The 17,489-nt window shown below is 37.1% G+C and overlaps 3 protein-coding genes across 3 annotated transcripts in view; 1 reads left to right on the forward strand and 2 right to left on the reverse strand.

The window, feature by feature from the left end:
• Window positions 1–17,489, forward strand: part of LOC136249412 (proline--tRNA ligase-like) — a 64,587-nt gene that overhangs the window by 33,084 nt on the left and 14,014 nt on the right. The gene's annotated exons all lie outside the window — the stretch shown is intronic.
• Window positions 3,249–14,347, reverse strand: LOC136249398 (H/ACA ribonucleoprotein complex subunit DKC1-like). The gene is made up of 17 exons (XM_066041381.1): window positions 14,254–14,347; window positions 12,992–13,020; window positions 11,328–11,414; window positions 10,967–11,058; window positions 10,831–10,879; window positions 10,573–10,708; window positions 10,398–10,462; window positions 10,224–10,350; window positions 10,046–10,176; window positions 9,924–9,987; window positions 9,791–9,870; window positions 9,622–9,742; window positions 8,676–8,794; window positions 8,521–8,618; window positions 5,433–5,508; window positions 5,300–5,383; window positions 3,249–3,383 (listed from the first exon to the last, which is right to left on the reverse strand). The coding sequence occupies exons 1-17, from the start codon at window positions 14,270–14,272 to the stop codon at window positions 3,318–3,320; spliced, it is 1,443 nt and encodes a 480-aa protein (XP_065897453.1). The 5' UTR covers window positions 14,273–14,347; the 3' UTR covers window positions 3,249–3,317.
• Window positions 14,371–16,540, reverse strand: LOC136249399 (transmembrane protein 45B-like). Its single transcript, XM_066041383.1, has 2 exons — window positions 16,406–16,540; window positions 14,371–15,364 (listed from the first exon to the last, which is right to left on the reverse strand). The coding sequence occupies exon 2, from the start codon at window positions 15,353–15,355 to the stop codon at window positions 14,432–14,434; it is 924 nt and encodes a 307-aa protein (XP_065897455.1). The 5' UTR covers window positions 15,356–15,364; window positions 16,406–16,540; the 3' UTR covers window positions 14,371–14,431.

Genomic DNA, 17,489 nt, shown 5'->3' on the forward strand with positions numbered 1-17,489 from the left:
TTACTAAGCTGGAAAAATGGCACTGAAATTATAACAAGAGTTTCATTCACATAAAATATAGTCACTTGGTGCTTACTATTAAAGCTAAACAAGGTTTTCTTACGCACAACTAAAACAATAACTAAAGGTTTTCATGTACATAACTAAAACTGTAACTAAAACTAAAAGGTTTTCATGTTTCTAACTATAACTAGAACTAGAACTAAGACAACAAAGAGTGAATAACCATAACTAAATCAATAACTAAAAAGAATTAAGAAAGATTACTATAACTAAAACTAAAATTATTGATGAAACTAGCTACAACTATAACTAAAACTCCATACTAAAACAACACTAAAGTTAACACAGAAAAACTCTGGGACCTTGTACACCTACCCTCATTACTTCAATGATTGTGAAAATGTGAGCCTAATATCAAGACACACGGTAGCATGTCATGCAGCCCAAGAAGCTGGCATGCCACACTGTGGATAATGTGGGTAGTATTGACAGGAAGAAAGAAAACATGATTTTCACACATATGAAGCTCTGCGATCCCTTAACTGGTTGAAACCAATTTTGCTTTAGAGATGCCCGCCAGGTAGGGGAGTCCACATACCCAGCAAATTTGAAGGAAATCGTCCCAGACAAAGTTTCAGGTTTTTTTTCTTTGTTCTTTTCACACACTTTGCAAAATCTGCCATAAAACACAAACACATACTCCAATCAAGCTGAAATTTGGCACACTTAAAGGGGGTTATTACAGCAAATCTCAGTACCAATTTTGGTGGAAATACGATCAAGATTCATTATGACCACTTCTTTGTGTGAAATACGATCATACTTCTGTCTTACCTCCTACACTTCGAAGAAGCAATTGAAAATTGGTTTGTAGTTAGATTAACCATCATGGGAGTGCCTTTTGGTGGTTTGAAAGAATTCAAGATTACGACCGTGAAGAGTGATGCAATAACCAACAGTGTATAACAAGTATGTGATTACGTTGTGTGAATACAAATGTTTAGCTACCACGCCTATACTAGGCAAACTGCTGTAGGAATTAGCTGAAAATCAGTGTATTAATCATCATAAAATAACCTTTCAGTGGTCTAGAAGAATTCATAATAAAAACCACTGAGTTAAACTTTAGAGAATTGGTATCGCCGGTGATCTTTGGTGGTGGTTTAAATCTTACCTCAACAACAGACAGCAATGTGTTCGCCTCAATGGCTCTCATTCAACCCTCCTTCCAGTCCTATCTGGTATCCCTCAAGGGAGTATCCTTGGACCACTTCTATTTCTAATCTACGTTAATGACCTATTTTTATCAGTTCACAGATGATGCAAAAATGTTATAAACAAATTCTTGAACATCTTGACTCTATAAAACTTCCTTGACTCCATGGCTAACTGGTTCAGAGATTGAAACAAATTTTTTTTTTAAATCAACAAGTTTATTTAACACAAAATTTCCCACATCCTATTTCTGAATCATAGATGACACTATAATCAAAACTAGTAATACTCACCATAATTTTAGTATTATTTTATCCATAGGAAAAGTCACTATAACTACACAGTGACCCAAGCTTACAGAACCCTTGGGACTACCAAGATGTACCTTTAGCCACTCAATTAATTGACATTTCTACCAAGAAAACTTTGTATTTAGCAGTAGTTAGATCACTACTTTATTGTTCTCCCTTATGGCACCCTTACCTTATATGCAACATCTCTGCTCTGGAAATAATTCAACATAATGCAACTAAATATACTCTTAATGATTATGTAATCAACTACAAAACACGCCTTGTCAAACTTAACACGCTACCATAAATGTACACCTGTACGACATACTCATTTTCATAAAATCAATCCAACATCCATCAGTCATTTTGATATCAGCAACTATAATATTATGTTACATCCTTTCCCCCAGACCCCCTTAGTTAAAGCATACTCTGCATGCTTCGCTCACTTTACTAGCTAGCTACTAGTTGTATCAACTAGTTGTCAGCCCCCACTATAGATGCTCCCAGCTTAGCACCCTCCCTTGGGAAATCCTAGACCTGCCCCTGACATGTAACAATTGGTGATCGAGATACTCTAATAGTGCAGTCACTCTATTAGAACATTCAGTAAGTAACAAGTCATCTTGTAGAGAGTTCAGTTATGACCATGTAGAGAGTTCAGCTACAAACAGTTATCCTGTAGAAAGCTCAACTATATTACAAGTCACTATGTAGAGAGCTCGGTTACAAACAAGTCGCCCTGGAGAGAATTCAGCTACCTGAACTAACAAGTCACCTTGCAAAAAGTTCAGCTACAAAACAAGGCACCCTGTAGAGAGTTCAGCTACACAACAAAACCTAGAGAGCTCAGCTAACAACAAGTCACCCTGTAGAGAGTTCAGCTACAAACAAGTCACCCTGTAGAGAGTTTAGCTACAAACAAGTCACTCTGTAGAGATCAGCTAGAAAATTAGTCACCCTGTAGAGAGTTCAGCCACAAACAAGTCACCCTGTAGAGAGTTCATAAACAAGTCACCCTGTAGAGTTCAGCTACAAACAAGTTACCTTGTAGAGAAGGCAGCCAACCTGTAGGAGAGTTCATATGGTAATTTTCCTTTTAAAAATATTTAAGCAAAATATAAATATCCACAAAAGAATTCAGCTCTTGATCTCTTCCTCCTTTGTGCAGTAAAAAAAGACAAGCAAAAGAAGCTCTTTGGAGTATATAAAAAGAAGTGATGTTTATACCAAATAGCTAAGCTGTGAAATAAGGGTGTGAAAAAGATGTGAAATCCAAGGTGGTGGCCAAGAAATGGCTGTGATGGTAGGCTAATGGCAAAATTTTTAGTAACATATCAGGTAAATTTGGTACTGAACTGGAGAAGGCAAGTTGACACACTGAATTGTCGTCATTAAATTTTTCACCACTATACCTACCATCACAGCCATTTCTTTGTTTTTTCACATCTTGGCTGTTATTGTTATGGATATACTGTGATTGCAACTACCCTAACAGCAATCATTTCAAGATTTAATGAAAATGCACTATACTGTCAGCTCTATTGTGGTATAAATCAGGCTATATATATAGAGCACTCTCTCATTGCAAAGTCTGGTAACTAGAACTCAACTGGCAGTCCAAAGTATACAGCTAATTGCTATTGAAAATCTAGATTTTAGACAGTAAGGATCATTGAAAGCTACAAAAATGAATAAAGAATATACCGGTAGCTATAAAAACACTTAGTAGCAATATTGGAATTAAGAAAAAAAAACTAGGGACATTACTCATAGATATCATACATACATACATATAATGATGTGTTATTCATCTACTAATTCAGTGTGTTTGCTTTTCTTCTCTTTCTTTACTTTAACTGTTTCTGTACCCTGTGGGAAATGTACCATGGTCACATACATTTGCATATAGATTCATCATACAGTATGATAGTTACTGTATAGTAGGGACCACAAAGGAGTAGGCATGGCCCACAAAACAATATCACCCAAAAAACAACCTCAATTTCCCCTGACGACGATGAGGCAGTATTGGTTAGGTGAAACTAAGCCCAAACAAGCTTTCAATCGACCTGAAACGCTTTCAACAAGTTGCTACGGAATTTTAAAAATTATTTATTTAACGGAATTTTCTACTGACTGACTGAGTAACTGACTGACTGATGCCTTCAGACAAGCGTAACTTGATAATGGCTAAGGCTACGGGCTTGATTTTTTCACTGTTCAACATTGCTTCGGCCTGACAGGTGCCTTTTGGCATACTGCAGTACGTACAATGCATTCTTCATGGACTTACCAGTGTCCTCCTTTGTGTCCCATTCATCTTTGCTGACAGCTAAAAGTGTTGATTTGATGATGGCTTCCCTTTGCAATGGAAATGGTCCGTATTTGTCATAGTAGCTACTTTGATAGCAGAGGTGCTTTTCAAACAGTTCTTGATTCGTACTGCTGTGTAATGGGTTGAACATAGCCGACAACGAAACATAATGGATACTTCACTTTTCAGACGATAATTGATATAACTGGGGCGCGCGGCACCATTTCTTTCGGTATGCGTGGATTGCAGAGGTGCTTTTTGAACAGTTCTTGATTCGAAATGCTGTGTAATGGGTTGAACATAGCTGACAATGAAGTATAATGGATACTTCACTTTTCAGATGATAATTGGGGCCCGCGGTGCCATTTCAGATGTGGTATGCGTGGGTTCACCAGTCATAATAATTTATTTACAAAAAAAGTTAACAAACAAGTACACAGAAAAATTTGGAAATTTCAACTAGAGTAGGGACCATAACACATTGATAAAAAGTACTGAAACAAGCTGGAGTAGTGCACGATATTAAATCACAGTAAAACAATAGGAAGTGTTATATCCCTACTGTGCTCAAGATACCATAATGGAAATGCACAGTAGGGATATAACACTTCTTATTGTTTTACTGTTATTTAATATTGTGCACTACTCCAGCTTGTTTCAGTACTTTCTATCAATGCGTTATGGTCCCTACTCTAGTTGAAAATTCCAAATTTTTCTGTGTACTTGTAAAATGAGATACAACTAATATATCAGTAAAGTGAACGTTCTGGTCAATTAGACAATTAATTAAAGCAACTGACAGTTTTATTCAAATCTGTAGAAGGTGCTCTGATATGGGATTGTAAGTTTTGTATATTTAAGACAGCCAGTAGAAGATCTGCATGCAAAAAGTATCGTGGCATGCATTACAAAAGCATTTAACAGTCGCTGCTAGTCCACGATTTGTGAGGCCTATTTTCAGTGGTACGGAATAGGGCAAACACATTTGGTTACCTTGATTTACCCATTACGCGTGTCTCTGTCAGAAGCTATGAAAAGGTTAGAAACTGCTATTGAGTACTACGTTAAGTCAGACAAACACATAGATTACTTGTAAATTTTAACACTTTGTAGGCTTTTGACCACAACAATCTCCTAGCGAACATATTTCATTCTACATCTTCACCACCTTACCTTACAAATGTCTGACAAGCACGGGCTGTTAAGCAATTACACATGAATATTTTTAAGTCAATACATTTTATGTTCCTCTATCTTATATGTAACACAAAAGTATAAAAAACAACATTTGTAAAACACACACTTTTTATCAAAAAAGATTAACCTTTTGTAAAACTAAGCATGCAGACTGCTGACGTAAAAATTGTAATTTGCTATAAAACTGATAACCGATAATACAGCTGTAGTCCCAATACAACACTATACATGATTTGGTCCCAAGGGCCAGCTGTCAAGGAAACACCACACATACCGGTTCATATTCAGATTCTTTGTGTTTCTTATGCTTTTTCTTCTTTACTGTAAAAGTATTTTCAGTACTATCTTCTATTTCTTGCTGTGAATAATAGAGCAGTAACACACAACTTATCACATTTACAAAATACCTTTACACCTGATGATGATTCACCAATTTCTTGTATTAGAGGAGTTGGTGCTTCTGATTTAATGTACACTGTGCTCCTACGGAAGAGGATCAATCACTACTTAGTATATCACATTATATACCAATCTGTTAATTACTGTGTGCATGATACCACAATCTAAAGCCTGTACAGTGACTTGATAGTGTTTAACCCTTAAAGTCACATGTAATTATTAATAAAATTAAGTGCACTGATATGCATAGGCTGATATTTTGGCCGTAATGCATGACTGTAAACAAAGCGCTGTAACTTCTGTACAGTAAGCACTAAGGTTACACAATTTGAACCATTCTATCCGTATTGTAATAAGGAATAAAACAGTACCTAGGGTTTTACCCTTTGGCGAAAGCATAAAGCCAATACTTGCTGTGAATTCAAGCCATCACAAAAAACGAAAACAATTCATTACATACATTCAGAAAACGGTTGATAACTTCTTCACAGTGTGTCCTATGAAGTTCTGATAAAGACCATTCGACTCTCCATTCAATGATGAATCACGCAATATAAAGCTCACGTGAGTCAAACATTTTTATAAATGCTACCGATGCGATGCGTCTGAAGTAATAGGAAATACAATCACCATTTTTCGTGGCGTCATAACAAGTGAGTGATTGTTGTTACAACCATTATTTATACTTGTCTAAGTAGCCCAATGAATAAACTTTCCATTGAAATAAGGTTTTCAGTTAATGACATCAGATAAGCTAGTCTGTGCTGGCTGTTTAGAAGCCATTCTTTAAGCATGCATTACTCGTAATATTTATTCATTTTAAGTGCTTTTAAAAAACGGCCGATATATCGGCTTATGCGACTTTAAGGGTTAAGTGCTACCCACCATTACACAAACAGGAACAATGGTCTGATGGCAACCAGACAGCAAGTTTAATTCTTTTGAATCATAACTTTTGGGAAAAGTAGAACCTTGAGTACGTCTTAGAGAAGTATGATACGAAGAGAAGCAGTAGTTACTAAGGTAATAATGCTAATACAAAAGTACTCAAAGAAATTTAAATAGATTTGCAATAAATTAATAGCTCCTCATATAAAAAACCGCATTCGAATAACCACTCGCCTAGATTATCAGCCGAGGGGTTTCCATTACATTTGAAAAATAAATGCTTGGTCTCGGATAGAGGTCTGGGCTATCAATGGAGTCTGCTTTAATTCTTTCCCTTGTTGCTGCTGTTTCATCAAACTTATTAACATTAAGTATAGAGCCATCTAAGAGACAAGTAATCATGTGAGTAGTCTGTGCGAGTCCACATGCATGCAAATGTGTATGGTACAACTGTTTGTAAAGCCTTGTTTATGCAATCAATACACTGCTGTCTATGCTAACCGTTAAATAATTATGTTCTACCATGACTCCTATCCAAAACAAACGCCTGGTCTCAAATGAAGACCCTAGATTTGATGACAGATTTACAGGCCAGGTCAAATATGCTGAGAAGAAATAAACAAAAGCCTGGGAATTTATATTAGGAAATATGGTACATGTGTGAATTGATTACTATACAGCTACTACTAGAGTTGTGATGGAGGTACTGGTAAGATAGCTAAAAGGTGTCAAGAGTATAGCATCACCTAATATTTGGTAGAAGAAGCGAACATAAATAGAGGTAGTAGGTAAGGGGTGACTGCCCGGAATAGCAGCCACCAGTAAGCCCACACCTATAGTCACTACAGCCACAACACAATAGAATGCTGCTTGGTATGTATAAAATCAGACTACCTACAGTATGTTCTAGGTGTGTGACTGAAATAGAAAACACAGAATGGCACACACCCTCACTATAGCCAGATCAGTTCCTACATGGATAGCAAGAGCCATAAGCTTTACAATTTGACTTTGATCCTGGTTCTTATCTATACTAACTTCACACCGAACAGCCAAGTTTGCTGAACTGCAAGACTTAACTATACAGTATATAAATTATTGAAGGCAGTAGACTAACAGAATATCCAATAGTGTTCTGCGATACAGTGCATTTTGTGTATCGTGTATCACCATCAATAAACTGTTCGATACGATACTGTATCACGATACTATAATAATAAAGTGGTCATGGCTAGTTATGACTGGAGTATTAGCTAATAGTTGTAACAATATCCAATTTATCTGTACCTTAAAGAACCAACACTGATTCTACATTCATTGCGTATCCAATTTCTTTATTCAGTGAATGCTACTGAACTACAGTAATAATTATACTGATCATGATGTGACAAATAGCTAGTGTGTTCCTGGTATGATTTTTAGTATGGAAACAGAGTTGCTGTTAAAAAGTACATCTCTACCTGGATACCTGCCTCTATTACACCACCCAGACAATTAGCTACCACAAACATTTTAATGCATGCTCCCACAAAGGCTTGTCCAGATTACTCTGCAGTTTGATGAGTTGTCAAGATGGCTAGTGCTAGTTCTTTATACTTAAAGTATAACAGCTACTATTTTTAGAAGACATGGGTAAGAATATTTTAGCCATAACACAGTAACAGCAGCACTTATAAACGCATATTTGTATGGCTTCTCGTAACGTTGCATTTTTTAGCACAGGTAGGCTTTCTGTTCGAGTATTTAGATCACTGTTGCAGTGATAGAGCAATCACTATATACCTGTTCTACTAGAAAACTTCGATATATCGATATTTTCTAAGTACAGTATCGTATCGTGATACTTATTTGCTGTATCGATATGTATTGCAGATCCCTAATATCCAATATTATATTTTAAGCAGTTCACAATGTTCTCCTTCACTGTAAAAAAAAGATACGGTTCTCTGTACTCATTGCTACTAATCCGATGGGAGCCTGGCCAACCTTAAACTAAACACTTCATTGAACAGACAGATACTCCATTAATGCCCCTCATGATACTGATGACCACCACAATTCCGTAGGTCTTAAACCACAAATCGTGTAGTAGGAAATGTATGTGAACAGTACTTATAACTAATAAACATAGGCAATAAATGTGACTATATACCTTATTATAACAGATGAGGGAGAACCCCATGACACATATATAAATTATTATATTACTTGTTTTTTTCTTTGCTTTCAGACTTTTCCTGTCCAGGTAGTGGTTTGCCAAATTTTCCAAGTTTACCTTCTGCTATCAGTTGTTTAGTCTGCAAAGCCTAAAAATAACACAGCAAATAAATTGTACAGTCATTGTGTTTACTACTAGAACTAACTTTAGGTCCTAGTCCCCATTTTCTAGGGTACACATCTCTGCTCATGATAACTCTCTTGATTTTAGCAGCATAACCATGATCACATGATGCCATAACTGCTGTCGACATGAGTGCAATTCCTAGACACAAAGGAAGACAAAGGTAAGTCCATGATACGTGCATTGTACATACTGCGGTGTATATGCCAATAGGCATGTCGTAGGACAAAGTGACATTGAACAGTGAAAACAAAATCAGGCCCGTAGTCTTAGCTGTTATCAAGTTACGCTAGTGAACAATTAATCCCTACTTCAGTCTATACCCACAACTGAATTACAGATTAAAGTCCACTAGTATATCTTCAGGCGTAGGCGACCTCCCTTGCTTGCTTCACTACTTTTTATTTTTACAATCCCTACTCGAACCTAGTATTTGTTTAACATACTGGTGAACCAACGCATACTGCATTAAATGTATGCCATTCTTAACGTTATCATCAGAACATGTTTCCCAGCTATCAATCTGAATTGGTCATTGCACTTTGTTTTCAGCTATATTCAGCCCATTACACAGCAGAGAAGCGCCTCTGCAATCAATCCTTGCTACAGAAAATACAGAGCTAGAATACCTGCAGGTGTAGGTAACCTCCCTTGTTTCACTACTTTTTATGTCTATGGTCCCTAAAATTCCTAATATTTATTTGTCGATAGTGTTCATAGTGACATTGAATGAGGGATGAATTTTTGGCTTATTTTGTATGGTTTTGGCCGCTCTGAAGACACTTTGGGGCTTGTAATTAATACTGTCAAGGCACCATGAAGGTACTGTGAGGATGGTTTTTGGTCAATTTTTTTTGGTGAGAAAGTGCAAATATCCATGATCCCTAATATACAGTACTACCGTATTGTATGATACACTATATTGTCTCTCTTTGTCACTCTCATGACTTTGGATTTCTTTAACATACCTAATGCTACTGCTTCACCCTTGGTAGATACAATGACCAATTCTGAGTTCGCTTCAATACCAGTATCAAATCTTAATACACCAGGTAGCAACACCTTAGCTCCATAACATACAGCATTAACCTATTTATTATACTAGTGGATACAGCAGATGACACATTAACTGCTTACTGCACTGTCTTTAATAACAATTCGTTTATGGTTGGTAAGCAATGCTTCTAATGGTTTAACTACTCGTCTCATGTATGATTCTGTAAAATCAAAAACATATTAAGTCACTACAAGTACACAGACTAGCTCATACCATCTTTAGAATTGTCCAACTGCCATTGTGCATCCAATACATCATGCATCGTGACCATCCCATCCTAAAAAACAACAAAGATAGCTCTTTAATTTTCATACACATAAATTTCAGATACTCACGCTTTCACTTTGGATTCCTGATCTTACTCTTCTAAGCTCTTGCATGTGTGATCCTACTCCAAGTAACAGACCAAGGTGAACACATAGTGTTCTGATATAAGTGCCAGCCTCACAGCTAACCCAGAATACTCCTAAATTAGCACAGAATGTTTGCGTGATTTTTTTAAATCCACAATACCTAGATTTCTATTAGTATCAAATTCTAATAGTTTGCTCTCATATATAGTACGAATACGCAGCTGTCTCTTAACAGCAGATATTAGAGGTGGTCTCTGGAATAGTGCTCCTGTCAGCTTCTCAATTGTCTGTTACTAGCAAGTAAGAAGTACCTGGTGATTTATGCTATACTCACCTGAGCTAAGACTGCTTCACTCTCTATAGAATCATGTAGTCTTATCACACAGACATATTCTTTACCTATACAAGGTATAGGTACAACATGTGTATACAACTTTCTAGACTTGATAAGTACATACAAGTACACACATACGAACACATTGATTATTGGTACAGTTTCAGTGTCTTACCTGCTCCCTGTTGTGACTTCACTAATCTAGTGGCTCTTTCAATACAAACTATCAAACAACCAGTAACTTTGGGATCCAATGTGCCACTGTGGCCGGTCTTTTCTACACGTAAAATTCGTCTAATCCATGCCACCACCTGATAAATACAAGACGAAGTAGGACGAGAAGAAACAAATGACATAAACATATGAGAACCATCAATAAACATTGTGAGATAAAGTCTAGAGATTTATAAGCTATTAAAAACACAATTCTTACCTCATGAGATGAAGGATTAGCAGGTTTATCTAAGTTAATAACTCCTGATCTGTATAGTAACACACATACACACACAACTCACATACACTAACATGTCCTATACTAATGCACAATATGTGGTACTGATCATATTCACCTGACATATTGATCAATCGGTCGTTTTAATGGGGTACACCCGGTCAATAATGGAGTATAATGTCCAGTACGTACAACCATTTTATCATAGTTCTGGAAGGGGAAACATGAAGTATGTACTTGTATACATCAACAAGCAGTTGCACATATATGCACAACATGTGCCGTACAAAGTGGTACACATAAGTTGTGTGTAATGCTGTATAGATGAGATGTACATGTATATTATTTGTGTGTGTTTGTGTGTGTGTTTGTGTGTGCACGCGCATCCATGTGAAGAAAACACATACATTTCAAGGCCAGGAAAGTTGAAACCGAAAACAACTCAGTTTTCTTTAGCAAGAAAACTACACTGTACATACCTTCAATAGTAATGGCCAATCTGATGTCTGCAATGTAGGGACAACACTTTCTGACTTGATGACAAACTCTTGCTTGACTTGTTGCTCCTATAATCCAACGCAACACCATTGATACGGGTAAGATATTTCACATGCCACATGAATAACACTATAGTTCATAAGTAATCCAGGACAAATGCAAAAGTTGCATAAAAATTTAGTTGCACAAACAGATTGCATCATTTTCAAACGGGCTACCATATCTATAGAACTCACTACAATGAAAAAAAAATAGGCACAAGAATCGATCTCTATTATCATGACTGTGACAGTCGTGAACTAGACCGTGCCTGCATACAAGTCATCAAAAAATTACCATTAGCACAAGCACTCAAAGAAATAAACTCCCTAAGCAGTGGCTACATCTACAGAATACCTCTCTTACTGTGTACCATTCTGAATTGTAATGTTAGGAGTTAGGACACATACATGCACACACACAACTTGCAGCAATGGCACCATAAATACACAATCGTATGGTTCTAAGAGTCATACTTCTAACCAAGGGTTGGTATAAACAGTGAATCTGGGGACCAAGGACTAAGGACTATTGGGGACCCAACTTTGAAGTCATCACTTTTTCTCCATTGTGTCTCACAATATTAATTACCGTATAGTAGAAAACTTTGGCGGTATAAAACAATGGTGAATTTGGCAAGTTGTCCTTTCATTGCCAAACTTTTTCCCACCAAAGTATATTTACAGAGCCATCGTTATTTATATGCAATGCGTACTGATGCGTAAGTTGCAACAACTATTCTAAGTTATCACAGCAGGTTACAACAAACAGGTCAACAACTAAAGTTCTTCACTTCTTCCTTAATATGACCCATGAAGGAGAAGATTCATTAACAGCAACCCCCATGTGGCTAGGTTAAGGTGTGAAGAATCAGCTGGACCTCATTAAAATAGCTAGTGCTATGCATCATGTGAGGCACTGTAATGAGTCAGGGCAGGTTGGAAGCACTTTAAGCTTAAAAATATTACATTAATTACATATCAGGATTGAAATTCATGTGAGCCTTAATAGTCACAAATGGTGGTGCTTAATGGAACTCATCACATGTTTACGTTGTGCTTCGCATTAAGGTAATGTAGTCTGTTTCGTTAAAATCCCTAGATTCTGAGGCAAAAATTATATAACTCTTATTGATGTGCACTGACCAGGTATGTATATTCTTGTGAGCAAAACAATGATGCCACACTATTACATTGTCCATACATTCCGGCTTTCTGCATAATTAATTTCTAAAGGGGCTTAATTGCTTCTGACCTCCTCTGGTGATGAGTAAAAGTAGTCTGGCCATGCGAGACTAAACACCATGACTTGCAAGGGTATCTAGTACAAGTATACAGAATGTACAAACATCATGCAGTATACAAAATTCCAAGAAAAGTTGAGTACAGTGCTGTGATCCAGTGTTTTACCAACCCATCCAGAGGCCCCATCCATGTGGTTTATCTTTAAGAAGGACTAACATAAGCCACCCCAACCTTTCGCAAATCTGACATAAATTTAAAAGTCAGTCACAGACTGCATGCCGCAGGGAGACAATGAGTACATGTCAGACTTTATAACCTACGTATATGTAATGTCCTAAGAGATACACAACACAATTACATACCCCAATCCTCCTGGAATCTTCCATTCCCCCTGTAAAATCAAAATAGTCTTAAAATGTACATAACACATAATTATGAGGATACAAATTGTACAACCAAGACCACATGTAACACTAATGTTTTATCACCATTAAATGCACATGCTTTATAATTATTTCTGATCAATATGGCATAGATACTATTTCAAATTGGAATGGAAATAGAACATCAAGTTAAGTACTAGGCAGAGAACAAATGTCGCTTCTAATGTACATCTATATAAGGACATTTACTATTCCTTATTTGGGCATTTTATGAAAATACATGCTCCCATTGAGTTGAAGGCAACAGCCATTTCATGTTAGTAGAGAATAAAGAAGTTTTCCTGTTGAGTTACTGTTCTTCCATTGTGTAATCTGACATTCATTGTGTAATTACAAGGCTTCATTTCATGGTGCATATGATGTGCCTGTTGTAAGCAACTTCGCTACCTCCACTCTCAGTGTTAGACAGACGAAAGAAAGGCTCTAGGAACTGTAATTTATCAACACCAATTTGTGCATTAGAATATATTATATTGACACTGGTGTCCCTGTGCAGAGAGGTGGAACATAATTATGTCATCAGAAAAAGCAGTACCTAAGTAAGGTTTTAAACACTAAGAATTAGCAGCACGTTGTACCGAGAAGGCCTGTAATGGGCTCTGGCATTAACATAAACACACAATCTGTCCTTTAGAATTGAATTACATTGATCTGAGGTGCACATTTTGCATACTTCTTTGAGATCATGAGATTTCACAATCAAAATTTTAAAATACTGTTAGTGAGTTACACACTCCCTTACCACATAAGAAAACTCTATTATAATCTTAAAGAAGTGCATAGACAAGATCTTGTTAATACCCAAGCTAGGCTAGAACAAACTACTATATAATCAGTTTGACACAATTCACCAGATGTTTTCAGGGCCATACAGTCTTACAAGTGTACATACATTCATCTTCAGACATGACACCAGTGAAGAGGATTGTGTGTTCACAATTAGTTATTGCTGCAGAGGGGATATGTTTAGACTAGTAAGGTGCGTATATTTCTGTTTTTAGGGGAACAGTGTTAAGTGGATCATGCATGAGCTGATGAATGATCAATTTGTGTTCCAAATAATAAACATGCGAGACACGTGTGCTTTACATGTACACACGATAGCGCTGTACGATGCCTCAACACCACAACTAGACCAAACTACTCTACTCCACTAATAGTTACAATACTGGTTCACTCACCTTGATAGTCCGCCGCCATGATCCCTGCAGCGTGTTCGTTAATCTCCTCACGTGAACTTTCCGTAACACATTAAAAGCCACTGCCGCATAAAAAGGGGAGCGCTTATAAACAACCAAAAAGTTTAACTGTATACATAAAACACAAATAATAAACTAATGAAGTGTATATTAATTTTGTCTATACAACAGTTTCAGCATCCCCTTCATTTGTATTGTTTCTCTTTGCAGTTAACAGAGTTGTACTAGTATCATCACTGTCCAACAGTGGCTTGATAAAAATATCTCGTTGCCTCTGTAAACTAGTAAGTTTTTGGAACGTAGAGTTTCTGGTCATCTGCGCCATCAACACCCATGTCAGCAGCATCGCTACTGTAATAATGAATACATGCCATGACAAGGCAAATCCCATGTACATTGCACCCATTGGGTCTTCTTCCCAGCTTTTACTGTTCTTACCATAGAGAACAATTGCTACTTGGTAAAACCAGGTGCCTTGTAAAGTTATGAAGAAGCCCAGTCCAGCGTTTAACTGAAGATTATCAGCACAATACATTCTAACAGCTGCACAAATAGCACATCCAAATATACACAAGGTTAGAATGGAGTGAGCTCTCTGGTTCAACGGGTCCCTGTGTTCAGTGTGGTAGTGAAACAGCATTCCTTCAATCACAAATGCTATCACTAGAAACAGTTTACTACAGTTCTTTGGAAACCGTACACAGTAAACACACAAATCAACCATCCCAGACAGCAAAAAGAAGCTGTACATCGTGGCATGTTGTAGTCGACTAAAATCTTCTGGATTATGGACATGAACAGGATCGAGCACTATACCACCATCCCAATTAAATACTGTCTCAACTAATATACCACAAAATGGTAATATCACCTTGCAGATAGACTCTAGTGGTATTCTGGGACAACAAGGAGTCGGAAGTGTTGAGCGTCGCTGAAGTTCACTTTCTCTCTTGAGTTTTGATTTACTTACACGAGAGTTAGTTGGTTTGTTATAAAAGTAGTACCAATAAGAAGCAAATATCCACCATATTCCATATACCAAGAAGAAGGCTCCAGGTACTGCATGTCCTGCAAAACTTCCCATCTCATAAATCTATAATACAATAAACAAAGGCCATGATTACAGCATTTGAGGTCCATTTTCTAACTATAACCACAGCTATCAATGATGAAATAGATACAGTTAAACCCAAACCCAATAACTGTTACAATTTATTGTTGTTTCAATTGGTGAAGATGTACATCCTTTTTCTATTCTTCAGCCCAGACTATCCTTTTCCTGTGTTTTCGTTTCAGTGTGTGGTGTACTAAAACCCAGATGTGCAATGTACTCCAGAACTTGTGAAACTTGATTCACATCTGGCTCTAAGTTTTACCTCAAGTGACAAAATGTAGTTGGAGATATGGTGTCATATATTTTGTGTACAGCATGTTGTGTTAAATTTTGTTGCAAGTTATGTATTACATTTTGCCTCTCCAGTATATGTTACTAGCAGCATAGAGTTTCCAATGGGTTGGTAATAAAACGATATATTGTTGCCATCGTAATAACAGCATGATACAATAATCATATCAAGGCTATTATTACATATATCAGAGTTCATGATATTGCAATGAAATACTTTTACATTTCCATAAGCAGCATTTATAGCTTAGGAGTTGTTTATGGAATATATACCATACAAAACTGGTACATATGAATTTTCTGTACATATGAACTTTCTGTACATGTGCATACATCGTGATGCAGTGATCGATTATCATGCATACATGCACTTTTTTCAACCCTATCACATTTGTGGGACTCTAGAGGACATGCACAGAAGGAAATGATACCTGTCCAGGGTGCTTATCATAAACTTGGGGAGGGTACATGTAAACCATAGATTTATAAACCCCAGGTACCTGGGGTTTATAAATCTATGATGTAAGTTACCTAGAAGAAATCTCAAGTCCAAATGTTTAATCTAGTCTACTGGTGATCTTAACATAGTCATCAGCATGACTATCACCCAATACACAGCTTATATAAATACAACACACCACACATATATATCTCGTGAAGACTCCGAGTGATGAATACACTGATACAGGACACTACGTTCAGTCAACAGCGTTAATTAATTGAACGTACTTAGTACTTCACACAGTCTAAGTGATATTCTTCCTTGTGACGCCTTGGCACTTCGCGTACCGGAAAAGAAGAGGGTGTGCTCCAAAGGGCAAATGAGTAATATAGACGAAATAATTAGACTACGGTCGCATGACACAGCAGTGTCACATTTCCGGTAGTATACTAACTCAATTAGCAAACACTATCTAAATAACGCGCAGTTTTATTACAATTGCTTGCTTGCTTGCAGAAGAATTTAAAAGGAAATTGGACACTACTCGAAACTCCATTGCAGCACTCCATATCTATGCCAGATTGCCAGTAGGTTGGTTTAATCATAGATAATATACCTACTGACACTGTCAGTAGGTAGCTATATTATCTATGGCTTTATGCAGTCAGTCCGTGCTGTTTTTCAGTGGTACATCTGCCCTTGTCTAAGCTGAGGTTGCTGGGCTCGATTGAACAGATGATGAATGCTATTTTAGTAGCCAGGCAAGTTTGCATGACTGCATCACTTTCAAAAAGCTGCCAATTCACAAGTTCTTGTTTCAACCATATCAACTGTACTGAAACAAGGTGACTACTTTATAAGAATACATCATACTACCACAGCAAAGGTGCCAGACAAAAGTAGAGTGCTGCATGTAGTCTCCTGATATTCGTATTGTGATGGGCTGATGATGTAGCTATGCACTTGCCAGATTAGCTATCTAAGATTCTAAGGTCACTTTTTGTTTGTTTCTCGAGCCAACCTCAGCCAAGTACAGGGTTAGTAGGTTGGTAAAAAAATATGTATTTATATTTTTGCTAGCTGAAATTATTTGCAAGTGAAACAGTAGCTGAACTACATTGTGATTGCTGTCCCGCTTGTCAGTAGGCAACTATATGGGGAAATATTGCGTGCTCCTTACTTTGTGATGAGCTTAAGGCCACTCCAAGAAAATGCATTGTTTCCCATTTCCCGCCCGCATGCAGATTCTCTTCCCACATGGTCATTCATTATTGCTGTCAACCGAACATTTTGTTCATTATTTATCCTGTGATTGCATAGCAGTAACTAGTTTAGCATTCAGAAAGCCCATTTAGCTAGCTTTTCACTGTT

Source organism: Dysidea avara, chromosome 3 (genome assembly GCF_963678975.1).
Source record: "Dysidea avara chromosome 3, odDysAvar1.4, whole genome shotgun sequence".
NCBI lineage: Eukaryota > Metazoa > Porifera > Demospongiae > Dictyoceratida > Dysideidae > Dysidea > Dysidea avara.

Coding starts and splice junctions, on each gene's coding strand:
- LOC136249398 (XM_066041381.1), bottom strand. Junction 10,351..10,397: donor GTGAAGCAGTCTTAGCTCAG/GTGAGTATAGCA, acceptor TGCTAGTAACAG/ACAATTGAGAAGCTGACAGG. Junction 8,795..9,621: donor GGGTGAAGCAGTAGCATTAG/GTATGTTAAAGA, acceptor CTTTGTGTCTAG/GAATTGCACTCATGTCGACA.
- LOC136249399 (XM_066041383.1), bottom strand. CDS start 15,355: ATGGGAAGTTTTGCAGGACATGCAGTACCTGGAGCCTTCTTCTTGGTA.